General features: G+C 46.3%; 1 protein-coding gene across 1 annotated transcript in view; it reads left to right on the top strand.

The window, feature by feature from the left end:
* Window positions 1-23,929, top strand: part of LOC311134884 (putative neural-cadherin 2) — a gene marked incomplete at both ends in the record, with an annotated part of 81,618 nt that extends 57,689 nt beyond the window's left edge. The window contains 5 exons of the mRNA XM_084168650.1: window positions 9,101-9,365; window positions 11,489-11,678; window positions 14,393-14,643; window positions 21,468-21,622; window positions 23,285-23,929. Of these exons, the coding sequence (XP_084024776.1) occupies window positions 9,101-9,365; window positions 11,489-11,678; window positions 14,393-14,643; window positions 21,468-21,622; window positions 23,285-23,929 (1,506 nt within the window). The remainder of the gene's footprint in view (window positions 1-9,100; window positions 9,366-11,488; window positions 11,679-14,392; window positions 14,644-21,467; window positions 21,623-23,284) is intronic.
* Window positions 23,930-24,158: the final 229 nt, after the last annotated feature.

Raw genomic sequence — 24,158 nt, 5'->3', positions numbered from 1 at the left:
CAGAGCATGGAGGCGCTACCAGGAGACAGGCCAGTACATCAGGAGACGTGGAGGAGGCCATAGGAGGGCAACAACCCAGCAGCAGGACTGCTACCTCCGCCTTTGTGCAAGGAGGAGCAGGAGGAGCACTGCCAGAGCCCTGCAAAATGACCTCCAGCAGGCCACAAATGTGCATGTGTCTGCTCAAACGGTCAGAAACAGACTCCATGAGGGTGGTATGAGGGCCCAACGTCCACAGGTGGGGGTTGTGCTTACAGCCCAACACCGTGCAGGACGTTTGGCATTTGCCAGAGAACACCAAGATTGGCAAATTCACCACTGGAGCCCTGTGCTCTTCACAGATGAAAGCAGGTTCACACTGAGCACGTGACAGAGTCTGGAGACGCCGTGGAGAATGTTCTGCTGCCTGCAACATCCTCCAGCATGACCGGTTTGGCGGTGGGTCAGTCATGGTGTGGGGTGGCATTTCTTTGGGGGGCCGCACAGCCCTCCATGTGCTTGCCAGAGGTAGCCTGACTGCCATTAGGTACCGAGATGAGATCCTCAGACCCCTTGTGAGACCATATGCTGGTGCGGTTGGCCCTGGGTTCCTCCTAATGCAAGACAATGCTAGACCTCATGTGGCTGGAGTGTGTCAGCAGTTCCTGCAAGAGGAAGGCATTGATGCTATGGACTGGCCCGCCCGTTCCCCAGACCTGAATCCAATTGAGCACATCTGGGACATCATGTCTCGCTCCATCCACCAACGCCACGTTGCACCACAGACTGTCCAGGAATTGGCGGATGCTTTAGTCCAGGTCTGGGAGGAGATCCCTCAGGAGACCATCCGCCACCTCTTCAGGAGCATGCCCAGGCGTTGTAGGGAGGTCATACAGGCACGTGGAGGCCACACACACTACTGAGCCTCATTTTGACTTGTTTTAAGGACATTACATCAAAGTTGGATCAGCCTGTAGTGTGGTTTTCCACTTTAATTTTGAGGGTGACTCCAAATCCAGACCTCCATGGGTTGATACATTTGATTTCCATTGATCATTTTTGTGTGATTTTGTTGTCAGCACATTCAACTATGTAAAGAAAAAAGTATTTAATAAGATTATTTCATTCATTCAGATCTAGGATGTGTTATTTTAGTGTTCCCTTTATTTCTTTGAGCAGTGTACATTATATTAGTCCCAGCCTTTGGAACTTTGGTTTTCCTAGATATGGCTACTATATTGTGATCACTACATCCAATGGATTTAGATACCACTTTAAAGGACATTTCTGCAGCATTAGTAAAATGTGTTCAATACATGTTGATGATTTAATTCCTGTGCTGTTTGTAACTACCCTGGTAGGTTGACTGATAACCTGAACCAGGTTGCAAGCACTAGTTACAGTTTGAAGCTTTCTCTTGAGTGGGCAGCCTGATGAAAGCCAGTCAATATTTAAATCACCCAGAAATATACTGTGTCTCTCTGTTGATATCACATACATTATCAAGCATTTCACACATGTTATCCAGATACTGACTGTTAGCACTTGGTGGACTATGGCATCTTCCCATCAGAATGGGCTTTAGGTGAGGCAGATGAACCTGTAGCCATTTTACTTCAACAGTATTTAACATGAGATCCTCTCTAAGCTTTACAGGAATGTGGTCTGAATATAAACGGCAACACCTCCACCTTTAGCATTTCTGTCTTTTCTGTAGATGTTATAACCATGTATTGCTATCACTGTATCATCAAAGGTATTTTCTAAGTGAGTTTCAGAGATTGTCTGAATATTAATGTAATCTGTTACTAGCAAATGTTTGATTTAATGAACCTTGTTTCTTAAGCTACATATGTTAACGTGGGCTATGTTTAGCGCTTTTCTGGGATGCTTGATTGTTTTCATTGCTTTACTGGGAAGCATAGTTGGAGTGATCGTCACTCTGCCTGCAGAAAGGCAATTTTATTGGGTCCTGATGTGGCCTGCTCGTCAACGTTTTTATTATGTTGCATGAATGACTGTTATGATGGCTTGACAATGTTGACAGTGGAGTAAGTAATGGCAGGCTTGGAAGATAGGGTGGGTACTATATGTATGTTCGGAGTGTACTTATATTGCCTTAGGGTTGTTTTGAGATGTGCCTATGGAACATTGCAGAACAGTATTCAGGTATTATTTTAGTGACTAGTGTCTACTGTCTAGTTATAAGCACATCTCTCCTTCAGTAGTACGGTCTAGGAAAGTGGGTAGCTGTTATTAGTTGGATGTAAGACCTCTCTTAAGTGGAAAGATCTAATTCTGTCTTTTCTTCAAGCTCTTATTGAGGGCTTTTTCAGTGGAGCATTTTTGTGTACCCTATTTGAACTGGAAAACATGGAGTGGCATTTACAATCAACGTCACTTACCTTTAGTGTCTGCTACATCATAAGGCTCTGCTTTGCCATGAAAATAGAACACATTTTCTGAGTGTGAATGCCATTTCTGTGGAGATAGGATGTTAGGGTTGAACGGTTGTAGGAGCCTTTGGCCTCTTTGAGTGACAGTGTGTCCACAGCACCTGGCAGGAGACTGCTCGGCTAGCGTCTGTCACGCAAGAACACCTACCCAAACAGGTCAGCTGTTTCCACTGCTCTCATCCTACTGTTGCTTCCTCGTGACAAACATATCTCTCCAACAGCTTGTTGGTGTCGAAGAGAGCACCAACATGCAGTCTCACTGCTATAGCTCCTCTTGGAATATCAGAGTCAGTGTAGCAGCAACCCCTCTGTCACGGAATTAGCCGAGGCTGCTCCTCCTTGCTCGGGCAGGTTTCGGCGTTCGTCGTCCCCGGAGTACTAGCTGCCACCGATCTAAGTTTCGGTGTTTGATTTGTTTTGTCCTGATTGTGTACACCTGTTCCCCATTATGTTGTATTGTTTCCCCTATTTAACCCTCTGTCGTGCATTGTGTGTTGTGTGTTATTGTATTCGTCTTCGGCAGTGTTAGTGTGCGGGTTGTTTTCCTCCTTGTATGGAGATGGTTTTCTTTCCTGGTTACTGTAAAGTAAAGTAAGTTTCCAGTAAGCTCTGTGTCCTGCGTTTGACTTCACCTACCGCATTTCACCGTCGCCACCTGACAGAATAACACACCTTCACCATGGAGTCAGCAGGATCAGCGGTGCCAACGGGGTCACTGGAGGAGCGCGTAATCCACCAAGACGCCATGATCTGGGCACCGCCATGCAAGATGTGATGAACACCTTGAGCCGATGGGAGAGAGGAGGTTTTCCCACACCTCCTCCAACAATACCACCACCCTCAGCCATACCCATCGTTCCATCTCCGGAGTCCAGTGGGATTCGGCTCTCGCTCCCGAGGGCTTATGATGGCACCGCGGCCAGGTGTCAGGGTTTCCTGCTCCAAGTAGAACTCTACCTGGCAACCATTCACCCGGCGCCCTCGGGATACAAGAGCGTTTCCGCCCTCATCTCCTGTCTGTCCGGCAAGGCGCTGGAATGGGCCAACGCCGAATGGGGTGGGATAAACGCCGCTACGGTCAGCTATGCAGAGTTCACCCGCCGCTTCCGGGCAGTTATTCGATCATCCCCCAGAAGGTAAAGCGGCGGGTGAGCGTCTATTCCACCTTAGACAGGGGAGGAGGAGCTCGCCGGAGTTCGCGCTGGACTTCCGGACGCTAGCAGCCAACACGGGATGGAATGGAAGGGCCCTCATCGACCACTACAGATGCAGCCTGAGGGAGGACGTGCGTCGGGAATTAGCCTGCAGGGACACCAACCTCAGCTTTGACAAACTGGTGGACATGTCGATTCGCCTGGATACCCTGTTGGCTACCCGCGGACGTCCGGATTCGGGGCCGTCCATTCCATCCCTCAGCACTTCCGAGCCGACCCTTATGGAGCTCGGGGGTGCTGGTGCTAGGGAGACCAGGAGGGAGACCAGGAGGGAGGCCGTCCCCTGCACCAACTGTGGCCGCAGAGGACACACTGCTGGTCGGTGCTGGGGAGGGTCTCCTAGGAATCGAGGCAGTGGGCGACGCACTGATGAGTCATTCCAGGTGAGTAGGCACCCAACTCACCCAGAGCTCTCTGCTGATCATATGTGTATTAAAGTGGTGTTTCCCGAGGTTTCTCCTCACTCCCAGCATAAGGCGCTAGTAGATTCAGGCGCAGCTGGGAATTTCATTGATCGCCAGTTCACCTATAAGTTAGGGATTCCTATCGTACCTGTTGATGTGCCCTTCCCCATTCATGCCCTAGATAGCCGCCCGTTGGGGTCTGGGTTGATTAGGGAGGTCACGGCGCCTCTCCGGATGAAAACGCAGGAGGGTCATGAGGAGATAGTACGTTTGTATTTGATTGATTCTCCTGCGTTTCCCGTGGTGTTGGGGCTTCCCTGGTTAACAGCTCATGACCCCAACATTTCATGGCAGCAGAGAGCTCTCCAGGGATGGTCTGATCAGTGTACTGGGCGGTGTGTAGGCGTTTCCATAGGGGCAACGACGGTGGAAAGCCCGAACCAAGTTCCCGCCTTGCATATTCCACCTGAGTATGCCGATTTGGCTCTCGCCTTCAGTAAGAAGAAGGCAACTCAATTACCACCTCATCGACAGGGGGATTGTGCGATAGACCTCCAGGTAGGCGCTGCGCTTCCACGTAGTCATGTGTATCCTCTGTCTCAGGAGGAGATGGCCGCTATGGAAACCTACGTCACCGAATCATTGAGACAGGGTTACATACGGCCGTCTACTTCCCCTGCTTCCTCAAGTTTCTTTTTTGTGAAGAAGAAGGATGGGGGTTTACGCCCGTGTATTGATTATCGTGGTCTAAATCAGATCACCATCAAATACAGCTATCTTCTCCCTCTGATTGCTAGTATGACGGAGTCATTACACGGGGCGCGATTCTTCACAAAATTGGATCTTAGGAGCACGTACAACCTGGTGCGCATTAGGGAGGGAGATGAGTGGAAGACAGCATTCAGTACCACCTCGGGTCACTATGAGTACCTCGTCATGCCATACGGGTTAATGAATGCTCCTTCAGTCTTCCAATCATTTGTGGACGAGATTTTCCGGGACTTGCATGGACAGGGTGTTGTGGTATATATTGATGACATTCTAATATATTCCGCTACACGAGCCGAGCATGTGTCCCTGGTGCATCGAGTGCTTGGTAGACTGTTGGAGCATGACCTGTATGCGAAGGCGGAGAAATGTATGTTCTTCCAGGAGTCCATCTCCTTTCTGGGACATCGGTTGTCCGCGTCAGGGGTAGAGATGGAGATTGACCGCGTTTCTGCCGTGCGTAATTGGCAGACTCCCACCACCGTAAAGGAGGTGCAGCGCTTCTTGGGTTTTGCCAATTACTACCGGAGGTTTATCCGGGGCTTTGGACAGGTAGCAGCTCCCATTACCTCTCTGCTAAAGGGGGGTCCGGTGCGCCTGCAGTGGTCAGCTGAGGCGGACAGGGCGTTTAAACGTCTGGAGGACCTGTTTACCTCGGCTCCGGTGCTGGCGCATCCGGATCCCTTTTTGGCATTCCAGGTGGAGGTGGACGCTTCCGAGGCTGGGATCGGCGCTGTGCTGTCTCAGCGCTCGGGTACGGCACCTAAACTCCGCCCCTGTGCTTTCTATTCTAAGAAGCTTAGTCCGGCGGAGCGCAATTATGACGTGGGGGATAGGGAGCTGCTGGCTGTGGTTCAAGCCCTGAAGGTGTGGAGACATTGGCTTGAGGGGGCTAAACACCCTTTTCTCATTCTGACTGACCATCGTAACCTGGAGTACATCCGGGCAGCGAGGAGGCTGAATCCTCGCCAGGCAAGGTGGTCAATGTTTCTTTCCCATTTTGTATTTAAGCTCACCTATATACCAGGGTCCCAGAACGCTAAGGCAGACGCCCTGTCCCGACTATATGACACAGAGGAGAGGTCCATTGAGCCCACTCCCATACTCCCGGAGTCTTGCTTAGTGGCACCGGTGGTGTGGGAGGTGGATGCGGAAATCGAGCGGGCGTTACGTTCCGACCCTACTCCTCCACAGTGTCCAGAGGGTCGGAGGTACGTGCCGCTCGAGGTTCGCGACCGTTTGATATACTGGGCTCACACGTCACCCTCCTCTGGTCATCCGGGTATTGGTCGGACAGTGCACTGCCTTAGTGAGAAGTACTGGTGGCCAACCTTAGCTAAGGACGTGAGGGTTTATGTTTCCTCCTGCTCGGTGTGCGCCCAGTTTAAGGCACCTAGACACCTGCCCAGGGGGAAGTTACAACCCCTACCCGTTCCACAACGGCCGTGGTCTCACCTATCGGTAGATTTTGTCACGGACCTTCCCCCCTCCCAGGGGAACACTACGATCTTGGTCGTTGTGGATCGGTTTTCTAAAGCCTGCCGTCTCATTCCCCTGCCAGGTCTCCCTACTGCCCTACAAACTGCTGAGGCCCTGTTTACACACGTCTTCCGACACTATGGGGTGCCTGAGGATATAGTGTCTGATCGCGGTCCCCTGTTCAGCTCTAGAGTCTGGAGGGCATTTATGGAACGTCTGGGGGTCTCGATTAGCCTTACCTCAGGTTTTCACCCCGAGAGTAATGGGCAGGTGGAGAGAGTTAACCAGGATGTGGGTAGGTTTCTTAGGTCATATTGCCAGGACCGGCAAGAGGAGTGGTCGGGATATATTCCCTGGGCAGAGATAGCCCAAAACTCCCTCCGCCATTCGTCCACTAACCTTACGCCTTTCCAGTGTGTGTTAGGGTATCAGCTGGTTCTGGCACCTTGGCATCAGAGCCAGACCGAAGCCCCTGCGGTGGACGAGTGGTTTCGGCGCTCGGAAGAAACTTGGAACGCTGCGCACGTCCATCTGCAGCAGGCGTCAAAAGGAGAGCGCCGATCGCCACCGCAGTGAGGCTCCGGTGTATGCACCGGGAGACCGGGTCTGGCTCTCGACCCGAAACCTGCCCCTTCGCCTGCCCTGCCGGAAGCTGGGTCAGCGGTTTATGGGGCCCTTTAAAGTCCTGAGGAGATTGAACGAGGTATGTTATAGGTTACAACTGCCCAGGTATTATCGCATTAACCCCTCGTTCCATGTGTCTCTCCTCAGGCCGGTGGTGGCTGGTCCACTCCAGGAGAATGAGGTATGAAAGACTCCTCCGCCCCCGTTGGACATCGAGGGGGCTCCAGCGTACTCAGTCCGTTCCATCTTGGATTCGAGGCGTCGGACGGGGGGCCTGCAGTATCTCGTGGAGTGGGAGGGGTACGGTCCAGAGGAACGGTGCTGGGTCCCCAGGAGGGACATTCTAGATCCCTCCATGTTGAGGGACTTCCACCGGAGTCATCCGACTCGCCCTGCTCCGCGTCCTCCTGGCCGTCCCCGAGGCCGGGGTCGGCGCATGGCTGGAGCCGCGCGTCAAGGGGGGGGTACTGTCACGGAATCAGCCGAGGCTGCTCCTCCTTGCTCGGGCAGGTTTCGGTGTTCGTCGTCCCCGGAGTACTATCTGCCACCGATCTAAGTTTCGGTGTTTGATTTGTTTTGTCCTGATTGTGTACACCTGTTCCCCATTATGTTGTATTGTTTCCCCTATTTAACCCTCTGTCGTGCATTGTGTGTTGTGTGTTATTGTATTCGTCTTCGGCAGTGTTAGTGTGCGGGTTGTTTTCCTCCTTGTATGGAGATGGTTTTCTTTTGACTTCGCCTACCACATTTCACCGTCGCCACCTGACACCCTCTCTACCCTTCTCTGCCTACCAGCCCCATATATCGAGACCTTGGGACTATAAGGTTCTGTCTGCTAAATAATGATTCTGAGATAATTGGCTTTAAAGTTCCAAACCCTAATGGGTTTGAATGGTGTCAGCAATTTTTTTTATATTGTATTCTTTTGAATGTAACAACATGAATTGGGGTATTTAGAGTACTATATAGGTAGAGAACATTGAACAGAAGAAGGCTATGTCAATAACAACATTTGGACAAAGATGAATCTCTCTTTGAGTGGAGTCGGCGAGCTGTTTAAAAACGCTAGTTTTCTGTCCGAAAGTAGCATACTCTGTCTGAAGCATTTCGTTAGGAAAGCATCCGAGCTCTCAGACAACAAGGCCAATTTACATGGCTGTCTCTCAGAACCTTAGCCTCTTTTGTTTGCTCTGATGGGTAAGAAGTGGTGGAAATGGATGAGGATGCGCCTGCTGAATGAATAACTAGACATTCACAAGGTTTACCGGGGACTGTTGAGTTTTAGGTTCTTCCTGTTGATGTGTCTTTAACTTTACATAATGGCATCCTTGAATGTGTTTTTAAAACCCACAGGGTTACATTATTTTGTTAAGTGTTAGTGTAAAGGTGTAAATCAATGCTTATAACCCTCATCGCTTATTGAGATGCTTTTTTTTTTTTCCTAGCTGGGGTTTTAAAGGTCTAATAGAAAGGTTTACTCAATAAAATAGTGTCCGTTTTTACTTTGTAGTGAAATGTTTGCATGGTTGGATTCTGTACAAAGTTGGGATCGATTGAGCTCATTGTCTTTTGTTTGCTTAGGCTGTCTGGACTGCATGGGAAGCAAGCAATTAGATGCATTGAGGGGAGCCTATATGCTGTCAAGGGGGGGAGAGATTGAAGGGGGGGGGGGGGGGGGGGGGGTACAGTGGGGGGGCGGGGGTTGTTGTCCATAGGGGGGCCGGGGGGGAATAGAATGTTGGCATTATGACCTGATGACAATGCTGAGGGACAATAGTTAAAACAAGCTGGGCTATATTGCTGCATATATTAAAACACAGTATTGAATTATCTCTGTCCCACAGTTTCCAACTAGGGGATGGACATGTACAAACTGCGGTTATAGCAGTCAGCAGCCCCTCTCAGCCCTATCTCCAGCCTAGTGTGTTTGCTCAGCCTTAGCTGCTGTGGATAATTGTTGTCTGTGATATTCTCCCTCTGGACTAAATTAATTCATGTCCGTGGCAGTTTTGTAAAGCATGATTTAATACAATGGGCTTAATTGAATTGAAAATAGAAAATTGCCTTCTTAATTGAACATTGCCGTTTTTGCATTGCAAGTTTTAAAGGCGAAATCTGTGATTTTTACAGCAGTTTTGGATTATTTTAATTGATTGATATATACTACATATTTCAGATGTTTCAGGGGCTACTGGCTGTCTTTTACAACCTGGGTGACAGACCCTACAACCTCACGCTGCCCTTCCATCGCCTTGACAATGGAGAATGGCACGAGGTGGAGCTTGATCGTCATGGCAAAGAGTTCACCCTTCAATTGGATGGTGGTGGCGGAAGGCGGGAGGTCACAGCCGCTCCTGGGCGGAGTCAGGAGATAGTCATCGACCAATCAGTGGTGATGCTGGGAAACTCCTTCCCCTCAGGACACAACCGCAGCTTCCTAGGTATGGTACTGATACTGCCATCTGGTACTGACCATTAGTACTGTCCACTTGTACTGCCCCTTGGTACTGCCCCCTGTACTGCCCCCTGATACTGCCCCCTGGTACTGCCCGCTGGTACAGCCCACTAATACTGTACAATCCACCTAACTTCCACTGGCGTACCACACACCCCTCCAGCCCCCACAAGGCTGGGGGCCCACGAGCTTTGGGGGCTCAGGAGGTCGGCCCCCCAGATAGCATATGAACACGTCATAAGCGATTAAATAAAAAAAGTTAATTACACAAAATTAGCTTTAAAACGGCAAAATCCTCTCTCAGCCTCATGGAAAACTGTGTAGAATAGAGGTAAATTAGCTCAGAGATTCTTGAAAGTTGGGACAATCCTTGTCCAGCAGGGAAACTTTATTTTTATAGTTGAATTTTTTTTATTGTGTTGCATTATTTGAGCTTAAAATTTACAAACAAAATTGCTACTGTGAATACCACTTGAATGAAGAAGAATGAACTTTTTGTCAATTCAATAAAGCATGAACTCCGCAGGTTTTTGTCTTTATTGGGGATTTTTAAATGAATAATTTTCCATATTTTACAAATGTTTGTACTGAACTTTTATTGTTAGAGGCAAAAATATGTCTGTTTTGAGTATCTGTCTATTCCATCAGTGGCTTGTCAACTGCGTCACTTATGGAGGCAATATTTTTTGGTCAATATTCAGAAAATAAGTTTGAAGATTTGTATTACATATTTAAATAATGTAATGTTAGAATTAAACAATGGCCATTAACCACTTGTTGGACTATAATTGTCAAAATGAAATGCCTTTTATTATCACGGCTCAGGCTAAGACCCAGATGCAGACACAGGAGGCAGATAGTACGAGTCTCAGTGTTTAATATAGTTAAAGGGGCAGGCAAAAGATAAGTCAAGGCAGGCAAAGGGTCGTAATCCAATTCAGAGTCAGGCAGGTACAGGACGGCGGGCAGGATCAGGGTCAGGACAGGCAGAAAGGTCAGAACTGGGAAGACTAAGAAAAACTAAAACTAGAGCACAGGAAACACGGGAACACGCTGGTAGGACTTGACGGGACAAGACGAACTGGCAACAGACAAACAGAAAATGCAGGTATAAATGTACAGGGGATAATGAGGGGAGATGGGAGACACCTGGTGTAGGGTGGAGACAAGTACAAAGACAGGTGAACGAGATCAGGGTGTGACATTTATGGTGTCTGACGAAGTTGACATAAATCCAGTTAGTTACATTTTATGAAGAAAAAAATATAATTAGGAGGTTGTTCCTTTACATGGTGTGATAGATCATACTTTGGTCTATCAAAATATATACATTTCTATTACAAATTATGTAAAATTAAAACAAATATTTATGGTAAAATAGTTGAGATTGTCCAATCTTTCAAGAATCCCTGAGCTATAAAACAGCATGAGATTAGCTATAATACTTCACATTTTTCTCTCTGCCCCATGGAAGGAGAACCCCCCCCCCCCCAAAACCATACCTTGCCTTGCTTGAACCTTGTGGGGAGGGGGGCCGCAAAACTGGCTACGCCACTGGCATTTCCTATTAGTTGTTGCTACCACTCCCATAGGGCCATTAGGAAAGATTACGGATGAATGAAAGTGGTATAAAATCATGTATTATCTGTATGTGATTGGCAACACAAGACTGATGCACTGTCGTGTTTCACTCTTCTAAATCTCAAATGGTTTTAGACTCTGAGGAGGTAGGATATGGATTTAGGGCTGAGGCAGATGAAGTGTGAAGGACTTGATTCAGAAGCAGGCATGTGTCTGTCTGTATAAATGATGTGTTACGCCTCTCCCTCCCAGAGGATGGCCAGACAAACTAACAGAGTAAATATCCTCCAAAACAGAGGGCTTGCACTGACAGCTAAGCCCTGGGCTATCTCAGTGTGTGTGTGTGTGTGTGTGTGTGTGTGTGTGCCTGTGTGTCTGTGTTCCTCTATGCATGTGTGGTCATGTGTTTCCATCCCTTCATGAAACTTACTTAAAAGCTTTTTGCCTCAGGCCTGGTGTGTATGTCTGTGAATGTCACTTATATTGCTGTATCTCATCTCTCTTTCCCTCTCTGTGTTTTTCCTCCAGGGTGTCTGCGAGACCTGAGGCTGAACGGGCGGCCCATGCCCATTACCAAGCAGCCCTCCGTGGGGTCTGAGGGTCTGAGGGTGGTCACTTCTCAAGGGGTCTCCCCAGGTTGCCCCTCAGACGCCTGCAGGAAACACCAGTGCTCTCCCCCCTTCATCTGCATGGACCTCTGGAGGAAACATGAGTGCAGGTACATAAATGGCAGCAGGAAATCATGTAAGGAAAAACTCTTGGCTATAACTGAGGCCCAGTAAAGAAAAATCTAACGAGGTCACATGCTCAGGAATAATTGGTTATAAGCTACAACTCTTTGCTCTATGCCAGCACTGGCCACTCACTGTCCCAGTATAACAAAGAGACACAAACTTCCATTCAAGCAGAAAACATCCCCCCAGACAAGGACAGGTCAGTCGTGCCTGGACTAGATATGTAGCAGCCAAACAACTGGACAAGGCTTAGTAGTCAACAGCATGGCCTATTTTGACCTGTCCTGACCGTTACAACCCTAGCCAGGTCAGACAGGGACACTCTTCTTCTCTGACTTTCTCTCTTCTCTTTCTCTCTCATTCTCTCTATCTCTTTTGAGAATCCTAGCGGTGTGTCAACCTGAGCTGAATAAAGCCCTGTTCTAATCGTAGTGACAGGGAGTGTCTCGGCAGCAGTGTCTTAAAAGTCCCCAGGACTCCAGTGTTTCCTGTCGTACTGGCTGGGATCAGAGCGTGTGAAACTGCTCAAAGGCCTTTCATCACTATGGGATGTCCACACAGGGTACTAAGCTTGGAGAGACCATCTTCAGGAGCGGCGGAAATATACTGACAGAAAAGAGTAAAGGAAAAACTGGGCTACTGTTACTGAGAGTGCTTTGCTTGGAGTAGATTTCAAATCGTTTTCCAAAAAGAATGAAGAATTATAAAATTACGGGCTCTTTTCCTGTAGTTGTATATTTTGTCCTAATTTATTACAGTAATAAATCTTTCTGAAAGCACAACATTGTATCAGATATACAGTGCCTTTGGAAAGTATTCAGACCCCTTGACTTTTTCCAAATTTTCTTACGTTACAGCCTTTTTCTAAAATTGATGAAATAAATAAAATCCTCAGCAATCTACACGTAATAAAAAACTGAAATACCTTATTTACATAAGTATTCAGACCCTTTGCTATGAGACTCGAAATTGAGCTCATGTGCATCCTGTTTCCATTGATCATCCTTGAGATGTTTCTACAACTTGATTGCTGTCCACCTGTGGTAAATTCAATTGATTGGACATGATTTGGAAAGGCACACACCTGTCTATATAAGGTCCTACAGTTGACAGTGCATGTCAGAGCAAAAAACAAGCCATGAGGTCGAAGGAATTGTTCGTAGAGCTCCGAGACAGGATTGTGTCGAGGCACAGATCTGGGGAAGGGTACCAAAAAATGTCTGCACCATTGAAGGTCCCCAAGAACACAGTGACCTCCATCATTCTTAAATGGAAGACGTTTGGAATCACCAAGACTCTTCCTAGAGCTGGCCGCCCGGCCAAACTGAGCAATCGGGGGAGAAGGGCCTTGGTCAGGGAGGTAACCAAGAACCCGATGGCCACTCTGACAGAGCTCTAGAGTTCCTCTGTGGAGATGGGAGAACCTTCCAGAAGGACCATCTCTCTGCAGCACTCCACCAGTCAGGCCTTTATGGTAGAGTGACCAGACGGAAGCCACTCCTCAGTAAAAGGCACATGACAGCCCGCTTGGAGTTTGCCAAAGGCACCAAAAGACTCTCAGACCATGAGAAACAAGATTCTCTGGTCTGATGAAACCAATATTGAACTCTTTGGCCTGAATGCCAAGCATCACGTCTGGAGGAAACCTGGCACCATCCCTACGGTGAAGCATGGTGGTGGCAGCATCATGCTGTGGGGATGTTTTTCAGCGGCAGGGACTGGGAGACTAGTCAGGATCGAGGGAAAAATGAACGGAGCAAAATACAAAGAGATCCTTGATGAAAACCTGCTCCAGAGCGCTCAGGACCTCAGATGGGGAGAAGATTCACCTTCCAACAGGACAACGACCCTAAGCACACAGCCAAGACAACGCAAGAGTGGTTTCGGGACAAGTCTGAATGTCCTTGAGTGGCCCAGCCAGAGCCCGGACTTGAACCCGATCGAACATCTCTGGAGAGACCTGAAAATAGCTGTGCTGCAATGCTCCCCATTCAACCTGACAGAGCTTGAGAGGATCTGCAGAGAAGAATTGGTGAAACTCCCCAAATACAGGTGTGCCAAGCTTGTAGCATCATATCCAAGAGGACTCGAGGCTGTAATCACTGCCAAAGGTACTCCAACAAAGTACTGAGTAAAGGGCCTGAATACTTACGGAAATGTCATATTTCCGTTTTTTTTATAAATTAGCAAACTTTTCTAAAAACCTGTTTTTGCTTTGTCATTATGGGGTATTATGTGTAGATTGATGAGAGGAAAAAACTATGTAATACAGTTTAAAATAAGGCTATAATCTAAAAAAATAATGGAAAAGTCAAGGGGTCTGAATACTTTCCGAAGGCACAATACATTCTTTGAAAAAAAGGGTTCTTCAGCTGTCCCCATAGAATAACCTTTTTTGGTTCCAGGTAGAACCCTTTTGAGTTCCATATAGAACCCTCTGTGGAAAGGATTCTAAATAGAACCCAAAAGGGTTCTACCTGGAACCAAAAAGGGTTATTCAAATGTGTCTCCTATGGGGACAGCCGAAGAACCCTTTTAGGTTCTAGGTAGCACCTTTTTTTCGAAGGGTGTACCTATAGATTTTCACAGTGCCAGGTTGGCTAAACCCTTACAATTAAAAGTTGTCACAATCCAATGAATCCCAGGTGCGGTAGCCTACACACTCACCACAACCTCTTCCTCATTTGCATCTCCACAGGTGCCCCCCTGGTCACATGATGAAGAAGAATGCCTCGGGCAAGGTGTGCGTCTACACGCTGTGCGCCAGCAGGCCCTGTCGCCATGGCACCTGTGTGGCCCACTCCCCCGCCAAGTACTCGTGTCACTGCTCGGAGGGTTATCGCGGGCGCCACTGTGAGGTCTCTCTGGCGCTCTACCACAACGATGACAACAACACGCTGAGCCTCAGCTCTGCGTTTGCCATCAGTATCTGTGTCCTGGCCTTCCTAGGTAGCTATATGGACTACGTCATCTACTACCTGTGGTGAACATACCGTCTTTCATCTTCACTCTCTCATCTGGTTTCATCTAGTTAAATGTGATTTCATCTGGTTTTGGTTGTTCCCAAGGCTGGAATTTAACGGAACACACCATATTAACGTTTATGCAGTGTCATTATTTATAAACTGGGTACACAGATTTCTAGATCTGAGAACTGAATGCTTAAACCTGTGAGACGTGTCTACCTGGTAATAGGTTATTGCAGTACCCAAAACCATCTGTGATTTTATTTGGCCATGGGAAAAAGAGATACTGTACTGCAGTGTGGGTTCGATGGTATTGAGCCCCAAGTGTTTTGTTAGTTTGGATCTCAGGATCTGTGAGTGGCCTCAGTCAGTGTGGCTGCATGGGTCCTGGCTAGAAACATTGATTTTGTTGACTCTGTGAGCCACAAGAAAACTCAGAAAGCTTTCACTGGGTCACAGTTCAAAAGGTTTGATGGCCCTTCAGTCATCCCCTCCTCACATCTATTTTGTCTTTCCTGATGTTTGTGATGTAAATTCAGACTTTTATTTGTCATCCTCCTTTGTCTTACCTTTTTATCTGTCCAACTTGTTTTATCTCATCTGTTTGTCATTCCAGTCCTGTTATGTCTGTTTATGTCTGTTTTTATCTCTCCCTCCGTATTTCTTTGTCAATTACTTTCTCCTCCCTTCTTCCTCTAACCTAAATGTGTCCATGTCTGGGGTCATTCCACCAATTCAGTGCCTTTTGAGAAGTGTAACTCTGATTTCACCCAATTTCAACATTCTGCTACAAAGAGCACATGTTCAACTTAATAAAAAACATGTTTTCCCATCTCAAGAGTGCCAAATAAAGAAACAGGGTTGACGATTGCTTCTTAAATCAGCAATGAATCCCCTTGTGACAGGCAGAATGGAAACTTGTTGTGTGAAACAGGGAGTGGCAATTGAATGCAAGCTTCGCAAAAAAATATTACATTGTTAAAACATTTCTAGCCTGTCTGTACATGGGTAACAGGGTTGAGGTGTGATGCTCGACCCACTCAGTTTTCCACCACAAAACACCAGAAAATGGTCAAAAAGAGTAGAACCAGCTCACCTGCTTTTACAATATGATTTGACTATTAGATGTTCAATGTTTCTTTTGAAAAAAATATTTAAAAAGGAATAGTTTCACCATATAAAAAAAAAAGAATTCAGTTCACATAACAGGACCGACCCAAAAATGAGGGAGAGACGTAAATTAATCACTAATCACATGAAATAAATAATAATCTTCAAATGACTTTGTCAAAGCAACAAAATAACTAGGGCTTTGCAATGATGGTGAAATTTGGATACATTTTGGGGTTACTAGAAGTGACAGGGTTGATGAAGGGCACTTTTAGCAAGCCTTTATTCATATAGAAAATCAGATTGAATTAATTATTTATGTAGTCTATATTAAAGGGCACATTTAATATAACAGGCTTTTAAAATTCAATATTGGTGCACAATTTCTGTTTAATATGTCAAAGGGCACTCATTTCGTGGAACGACCCATTTGTTTGTGTTGTTGTGTCCAGTGCAGAGGGCTATCTCTCCATGGAGCTACTACTATACAGTTTATGAGGCTCTCTGTCACAAACAAGGTTATAAAATGGTCTGACGATTCAATACACAGCCTCTGCTACCTCTTTAACTGACTCAACAACCCAACACCTTCCTGGGGCATTTGGCTGGTGAATTGCAACATCAGTTATTTTGACACGCTGGCTCCCTGAGAGAAACCGATAAAACGCTACTTCAGTATTTGATATAATGAATACAAAGATAACAAACTGAGGCCTTGGCATCATTTATGAACATTAATGTGTTGAATGTGTAAATGAAACTGCCTGATGGCGTCATCTAAGGTACCTAGTTGTTACAGTTACTTTAGTTCCTGGCATTTATAAGCTCCACTCAAACTTTTGACCTCCAGAGGAATTAGGCTAATTCCTCAATATATATCAAATTGGAAGTGGGAGGTCACCAAGAGTTTATATTAACTTTTCTCCAACCATCTCTGTAACAGGAAATACAGTACAGTAGCTAGCAACACTTGTCTGTCTCTTACAAGACTCAGGCTACAGTTCTTAGACTGGGGCCGTCTGTAACGTGATAACACGGTTGAAGGTATTTTCATGAACTGTTAAAGTGTTCAGTTGTTGTCATGGTGACCATCTCATCTTCCTCCCTTTACTTCATAACTCCATATACTCCTGAGTGGCGCAGTGGTCTAAGGCACTGCATCGCAGTGCTAACTGTGCCACTAGAGATCCTGGTTTGAATCCAGGCTCTGTCGCAGCCGGCCGCGACCGGGAGACTCATGGGCGGCGCACAATTGGCCCAGCGTCGTCCAGGGTAGGGGAGGGAATGGCCGGCAGGGATGTAGCTCAGTTGATAGAGCATGGCGTTTGCAATGCCAGGGTTGTGGGTTCGATTCCCACGGGGGGCCAGTATAAAAAAATAAAATGTATTCACTAACTGTAAGTCGCTCTGGATAAGAGCGTCTGCAAAATGACGTAAAATGTAAAATAACTGAGAGACTGAGTCAGCACCAGACAAGGCTTGGTGGAGATGACAGCGGCAGGTAGGTTAGTGGTTAAGAGCATTGTGCCAGTAACCGAAAGGTCGCTGGTTCTAATTCCTGAGCCGACTAGGTGAAAAATCTGTTGATGTGCCCTTGAGCAAGGCACTTAACCCTAATTGCTCCTGTAAGTCACTCTGGATAAGAGTGTCCACTAAATTACTAAAATGTAAATGTGCATGTTTGTGAGCGCGCAAGTGACAAACAAGCCTCATAGGCCCAGACAGACTGCGACACCGGGACACAACACACACACAACACACACTAAGGCGGGGTGAAGTCACGCTGCTAAATTAAACTGGAACTCTCTGTCTCTGCTCCTCTGCCTCAAACTCCATTTGTTATGATGTCATTTCATAGTGTTGTGGGAACCAGGTTAAATTTAGTAGATAACTGATTCTGGGTGCCGCAAAGTCTGAATACCAAGGATTCCATTATGTCGAGGGAGCTTACTGAGGTTTATCTTAGAATGATTGATGGACATGATATACTGACTTGGGGTACAAGGTAATAACATCAAAGAAGGGAGTGCCCACTGATGGTTAACAGATGTTGTTGAAGAAACATGTAACATGACGTATATAAACGGAGAGGTTTTCTTTGTCTAGTAGTTCGGATGGCAAGAGGCGAAGCACGTGCCTTTTGTTAGATGAACCCGGTACCGAATCTATTAAATATTTGTATGAACTCTCCATCTAAGTGTTAAATATCTTCTTGCATTATGAATTGCTTGATACCCGAGAAACTCATCATAACACCATTTAAAAGTGATCATCCATAATTCAGATTGACATAACCCATCAGACTGGCTGATTGCCAAGTTCAACTTGTGCTACAGACAGAACCAGAGACGGGCACATTTGGGCAATATAAGTCTGCTTCATTAAGCCTGTTAAATGGGTTTGAAATTCAAAATTTAAAATCTTTATTGTCCATCACATTTACATTTTTACTGTTGTGTCATTGGATTTGATATTCAATGAAGAGGATATTGCCTTTCTATATATAATGGAAATGGATGTAAATAGTCGTAAAAGTGCCTGCATTTTTGTATTAGAACATACTTTTCCTAATAAAGCCTTCTCACACCATTTCTCTTCTCTCATCTGTCTCCACTTTATGTCCTTCTTTTCTCCTTGCAATTTATATTTTCTATCAATTTTCTATGTTGTGTTGTATATCATTGACTTTCTGACACCTACATTAACATGCATACATTTTTTATGTTTACATCATACTCATTTATCCCTGTCATACCCTTCATGCTACTGTAAACATTCAACCAAACATCCCAAGACCACCATGGTTGGTGGATAACCTCAAAGCAGCAGCATGTGGATTGATGGATAGGAGCTGTGTAAGGTCTCCAGCCTGAGTTATATTGATCTATTTGGAGATATCACAACATGACCACTGCACACCTCTATGTGTGTCTGTGTGTTTTCATCTGTGTCTGTATGTGTGCGTATGCATGCGTGTGTTCTTCCTTGTCCATGGCTTTGCGTGTGTGTGTGTTCGTCCATTTCTCTGTGTGTGTGGCAAAGCCCCCCTGCTGGGTGTGTTGACTGATTGGCCCATAGAGGTGTGTGTGTGTTTGATGTGAGGTTCAAGTGATTGGGGGTGTGTGTGGAGATAAAAGTGGTAAGCACTGTGGAGCTGGTAATACTGTAGCTGAGGGGGAGGTCTGAGTACTGCTGGTAATACTGTGGCTGAGGGGGAGGTCTGAGTACTGCTGGTAATACTGTGGCTGAGGGGGAGGTCTGAGTACTGCTGGTAATACTGTGGCTGAGGGGGAGGTCTGAGTACTGCTGGTAATACTGTGGCTGAGGGGGAGGTCTGAGTACTGCTGGTAATACTGTGGCTGAGGGGGAGGTCTGAGAACTGCAGGTAATACTGTGGCTGAGGGCGAGGTCTGAGTACTGCTGGTAATACTGTGGCTGGGGGAGGTCTAAGTACTGCTGGTAATACTGTGGCTGAGGGGAGGACTGAGTACTGCTGGTAATACTGTGGCTGAGGGGGAGGTCTGAGTACTGCTGGGATCCTAGCTCATCTGGATTCCTCAGCATGTTTCTCTGGATCTGTACAGCACAGTGATTTGATTTTATGGAGCAAGGTTAGCTGATCAATAGAACTCTACAGTACATATACCTCCAGCACACGCTGAGCAGGCCTGGGGAAGCTTAGCTGGAGCTTTACCTTTTCAGTCGTTGCAGTCAATGGTTACATATCTGTTTTGGCTCTCTTGCCAACTCCTATGGTCCTATGGCCATTGTCATGCTAGAATGACCATAGGAGTTGGCAAGACAACACAAAAAGATCTGGGTCCAGGCTAAGTCAATGTTAGGAAGAGTGAGCTAACTTTCTGGTGCCTCATGAGTTGGCCCTGGTTAATAAAGATATGTGTCCAGATTTCTCTATTGAGGCTCATATCAAATGTAAGTGATTTGCTTTTTTAAAAAACATTTTATGGAAGTACAGACTCAGAGCTTCAAAATAAATGGTATATCATACACTGTAGTTGGATAAAACATGGGAAAATTATGCTGCTTTACAAGTTGATAAAGTCGTTACCTATCCCACTTGAGACAAGTAGAAGGAAATGCCTTTAGAAAGTTTGATGAGATTTTCACAATTTCTAGAGTTCTTCTTTGTTTACGCCCAGCAGCAATGTTTTTGAGAGCTGTAACAACACTTTTGCTGTTGTCCAAAGCTATATCTTTCCGAAACCCGATTCTGTTATAGACAGAAGCCTGTGACATGACAGACCAATCAGGACTCATCTCTCGGCATGTCCAACCACCCTATTATCTCAGCCAATTATTTCTCCCTGCATAGCTCAGTGCTTTCTCCACGAAAGTTCACAAAGAACGTCCCTACTGTGAAGTAGGAAATAGCATCAAACGCCTCAGATCCTGTAACCGGTCACATATAATCATAGATATAATCATATATATTATAGAATATAAATATATAATTGCTGATTGGTGCCTTGAGTTAAGACGCATAATTGAAAGTCAAATTCCAGCCGCAGACAGTGAGTCTTTTTCTAATCACAATTTTGTAAAAAAAAATTTAATAGATGGATTTGAAAACCTATTCAGTTGAGTGACCTTGATGAGTGTGATATGGGTTCAGTAAACCATTACTTCAGTCTAGTGTGATTACTGCAATGCACTTTATCAAACAATCCTCAATTATTAAATGGATGAACGGATGCTTCCAAACCTACCGCACAAGAAAAACACAATAGAAAAGATGCCAGTTCTAATGCATCACCTTTAGTGTGAGAGATAAAAGCCGTACAGTCAAGAGAGACAAGGAGAACGGCGGAAAGAAAAACAAGAGAGTCAAACAAGAATGAGAGAGAGAATGAGAGAGATAAAGAAAGGAGAATGGAAGCGGGAGACGGAGAGAGATGGCAGACAGGAGAATAAATATTGGTTGAGATTAATTAACTTTAAAGGTCAGTGCAACATACTGTATAATTCAACACACAATAGATGTGATTGATGTCAGTGCTTCAGCAGCATTCCTACAACGCTCTCACAACATTTTAGGGAGTGTAGGTTCTGTGAACAGGGTTGAGGGTTTTAAGGGGCGTCATCTTTGATAGGATAGAAAACACAACAGAAGGATGTATCTCTAGTGCTTTGTCGTCATTGATCTTACAGGACTGGATAAATGCAGATTAGCAATGTGATGGAAAGGCAACAAACCCTGCCCATTCTCAATTACACTATACTGCTTTTTTACAAAGAAAGGCTGGTATCGAGAGTTATTGTGTATCCCATATCTGGGTGTAAGGTGTCCATTTTGTGTTGTTGGCCCATCTATCGGACATGTTGTACCCTAAGAAGTGAGGCACAAAATGTGGTTATCGGGTACCACACCCCACGCCCCCAATCACCTTCACAGTCCATTTTAACTTCTTTATTACAAATAGTTGCTGACTCTGTCTGGTACACTGATTTCTTTATAGTGTTTTTAATTGATGGAATTGTGGTCCCTTGTAGCTCAGTTGGTAGAGCATGGCGCTTGCAACGCCAGGGTTGTGGGTTCGAGTATGAAAAATGTATGCACTCACTAACTGTAAGTCGCTCTGGATAAGAGCGTTTGCTAAATGACTAAAATGTAAATGAAATGGAACATTGTGTGAAGACTTCTACCCCTGTCCTAACTTGCTCTATGGCGCCCCCCAGTGCTGATGCTGGGCCTGTTCCTCTACTCCTGCTGGAGGAGACACAAGGGCCTGAAGGAGAGCGTCTACCACGTATCAGCCCACCACGGAGAATGGGAGGACATCCGAGAGAACGTGCTCAACTATGACGAGGAGGGCGGAGGGGAGCAGGACCAGGTACAGATAGACACTGAATCCCAAAATAAGCCAGAGTCCCTGGTTACCCCCATAGGCACTTGTGTAGAACAGAAAGGATGGGATCGGTTTAAACTGTATAATAATTGCTTCACCATACCTTCTGATAGGCTGGGTGAAGCATTCACATATACAGGAGTGCCTATAGTGTGTATGAGCTAGGAGATGATTGGGAATTCAAGGAGACACTGGTATTCAGATGGAGGTAGTGAAGCAGGGACAATACAGCTACTGCTGTTTAGACAGGACAGAGACAGTAGAGGAAAAGTATGTCCTTCAACACAGCACAACTACCTATATCTTATAGGTCTATGTAGTGGTTGTATGAGTCAATAGTATGGCTCATAAGACCACTGCAATACAGTAGAGTAGAATACAACTTTATTGATTCCCTTAGGGCAATTAGTATCAAAGCTACAGCTATGCATCAGACACATACCTGTACAACTACTCACACAGGAGAAACCATACAAATCATAGATTAACACAAACTATATAAACGAAGGAAGCATGGGAAGATATTCACAGTTTACATAGTAAGTGTTAGTTTGGTAGCACAGCTAGGGGAGGACTGGTGTTGGAAGATGCTTGGAAATGAACACCAAACTAATGATCTTAGGAGAGTCAGTTAGAGGAAATGATGTGAGTAGATACTACAGATAATGATAGTGGCCTAAAGGCCGTATTAGCATGGGCAGCACCATTGAGGGCTTCCACCATTATAATGTAGTCAACTGGGTGGGACTTCCAACTTCATTGGCTGATCCCTCCTGGTGACCCTGTTGGAGTCATGTCCAACCGGGTCATCAGGAGGGATCAGCCAATCGTGAAGAAGAAAATAGCCTCAATAGCGCTTCCCATGCTGTCACAGACACTATAAATAGCACAGATACAATTACCATTAGTCCATAATGCCTGTATTTGTTTAATTGCGCTGGTAATAGCACTTTTCCCAACTGCAATCAGATAATTAATTACAAGTTTGGCCAATTAATGGGGCTGTTGCTGCCAACGTTGGTGCTTAGGCCGCATGTCTTTTTCTTAGGTAGAAATAAAAAGCATAGCAGACTGGCATTTTTCATAGACAAATATGATTATAAATGCATGTCCTGCTGTTGAGAGTTTTCTATTAGTCTTTATAAACAGCTAATCTCTAATCAACTCTCTCATCTTCATCTCTCTCTCTCTCTCTCTCTCTCTCTCGCTCTCTCTCTCTCTGTCTCTGTCTCCCTCTCTTCTCTCTCTCTGTCTCTCTATCCGTCTCCTTCTCCCTCTCCCTCTCTCTCTCTCTCTCTCTCTCTCTCTCTCTCTCTCTCTCTCACTCACTCACTATTCCCTCTCTCTCTCTCTCTCTCTCTCTCTCTCTCTCTCTCTCTCTGTCTCTGTCTCTGTCTCTCTCTGTCTGTCTCTCTCTCTCTCTCTCTCTCTCTCTCTCTCTCTCTCTCTCTCTCTCTCTCTCTCTCTCTCTCTCTCTCTCTCTCTCTCTCTGTGTCTCTGTAACCCCCCACCCCCCTCTCTCTCTCTCTCTCTCTCTCTCTCTCTCTCTCTCTCTCTCTCTCTCTCTCTCTCTCTCTCTCTCTCTCTCTCTCTCTCTCTCTCTCTCTCTCACTCTCACTCTCACTCTCACTCTCTCTCTCCCTCCAGAATGCCTTCAACATGGTGGAGTTACAGAGGTCTCTGCAGCCCAGCCCAGCTCAGTCACTGAGATACAGCTATCCACAATGCATCATCTCCTACCCTCAGACGACCAAGCCACCGGACCACAAGAATGGGACCAAACCAAAAGGACCAAACGGACCCAAAAACGGCAGCACGGCGATCGCCCTGCGCCTGGCCCACCCTCCGTCAGGGTCGGCCACCCTCCCCTCTCCCCTCGCCATGCGGCGATCGCACAAGTCCCGGTCCTTCTCCAGTCAGGACCTGGCCCGCTACCTGTGTGAGGTCATAAGGGACACGGACCGCCCCCTGTTGGACAACCCTGGCTACATGACCTCACCGCGTCTCCTGTCCAATAGGGGGCAGCATGGTTGGCTGGCTGTGCGCTCACTTAGTTCCCTCAGTGCTGGAGGTCAGGGGTCAGAGGTTAGGATTCAGGGGAGTCAGGAGAGCCTGGAGCGTCAGAGAGCCCAGAGCCCATGGCTGGACAGCCTCAAAGCCCTACGAGCTGTAGTCAGTGAGCTCAGAGTGGACGCTGCTGTAGACTCTGCTGCCGCCAAGAACACAGAGGGACAGAAGGACGAAGTGGAGAGGGAGACCAAGGGGCAGCCCAACTGTGAGAAGAGCGGATGAGACTGGAGTTGTGAAATGTTTCAATCGATTGATCCAAAGATGGTGTTGGGGAAAAACCAAATGAGAACAAATATTTAAGAAATTTACATTTCTGATTTGTAATCCCTTTGGAAAGTATTCCATGGGTGGATTGTGGCAAAAATGTGACACATCTTTGATATTACATATTTTAAGACCAATCTGGAAAAGCAGTCACCATTTTATTGGCAATGCCATGTATATACCCCAC

The sequence above is a fragment of the Coregonus lavaretus genome (genome assembly GCF_964263955.1).
Source record: "Coregonus lavaretus genome assembly, chromosome: 9".
In the NCBI taxonomy this organism is placed as follows: domain Eukaryota; kingdom Metazoa; phylum Chordata; class Actinopteri; order Salmoniformes; family Salmonidae; genus Coregonus; species Coregonus lavaretus.
The sequence above is the reverse complement of the archived record's forward strand: the minus strand, read 5'-3'. Positions and strand labels throughout refer to the sequence as shown.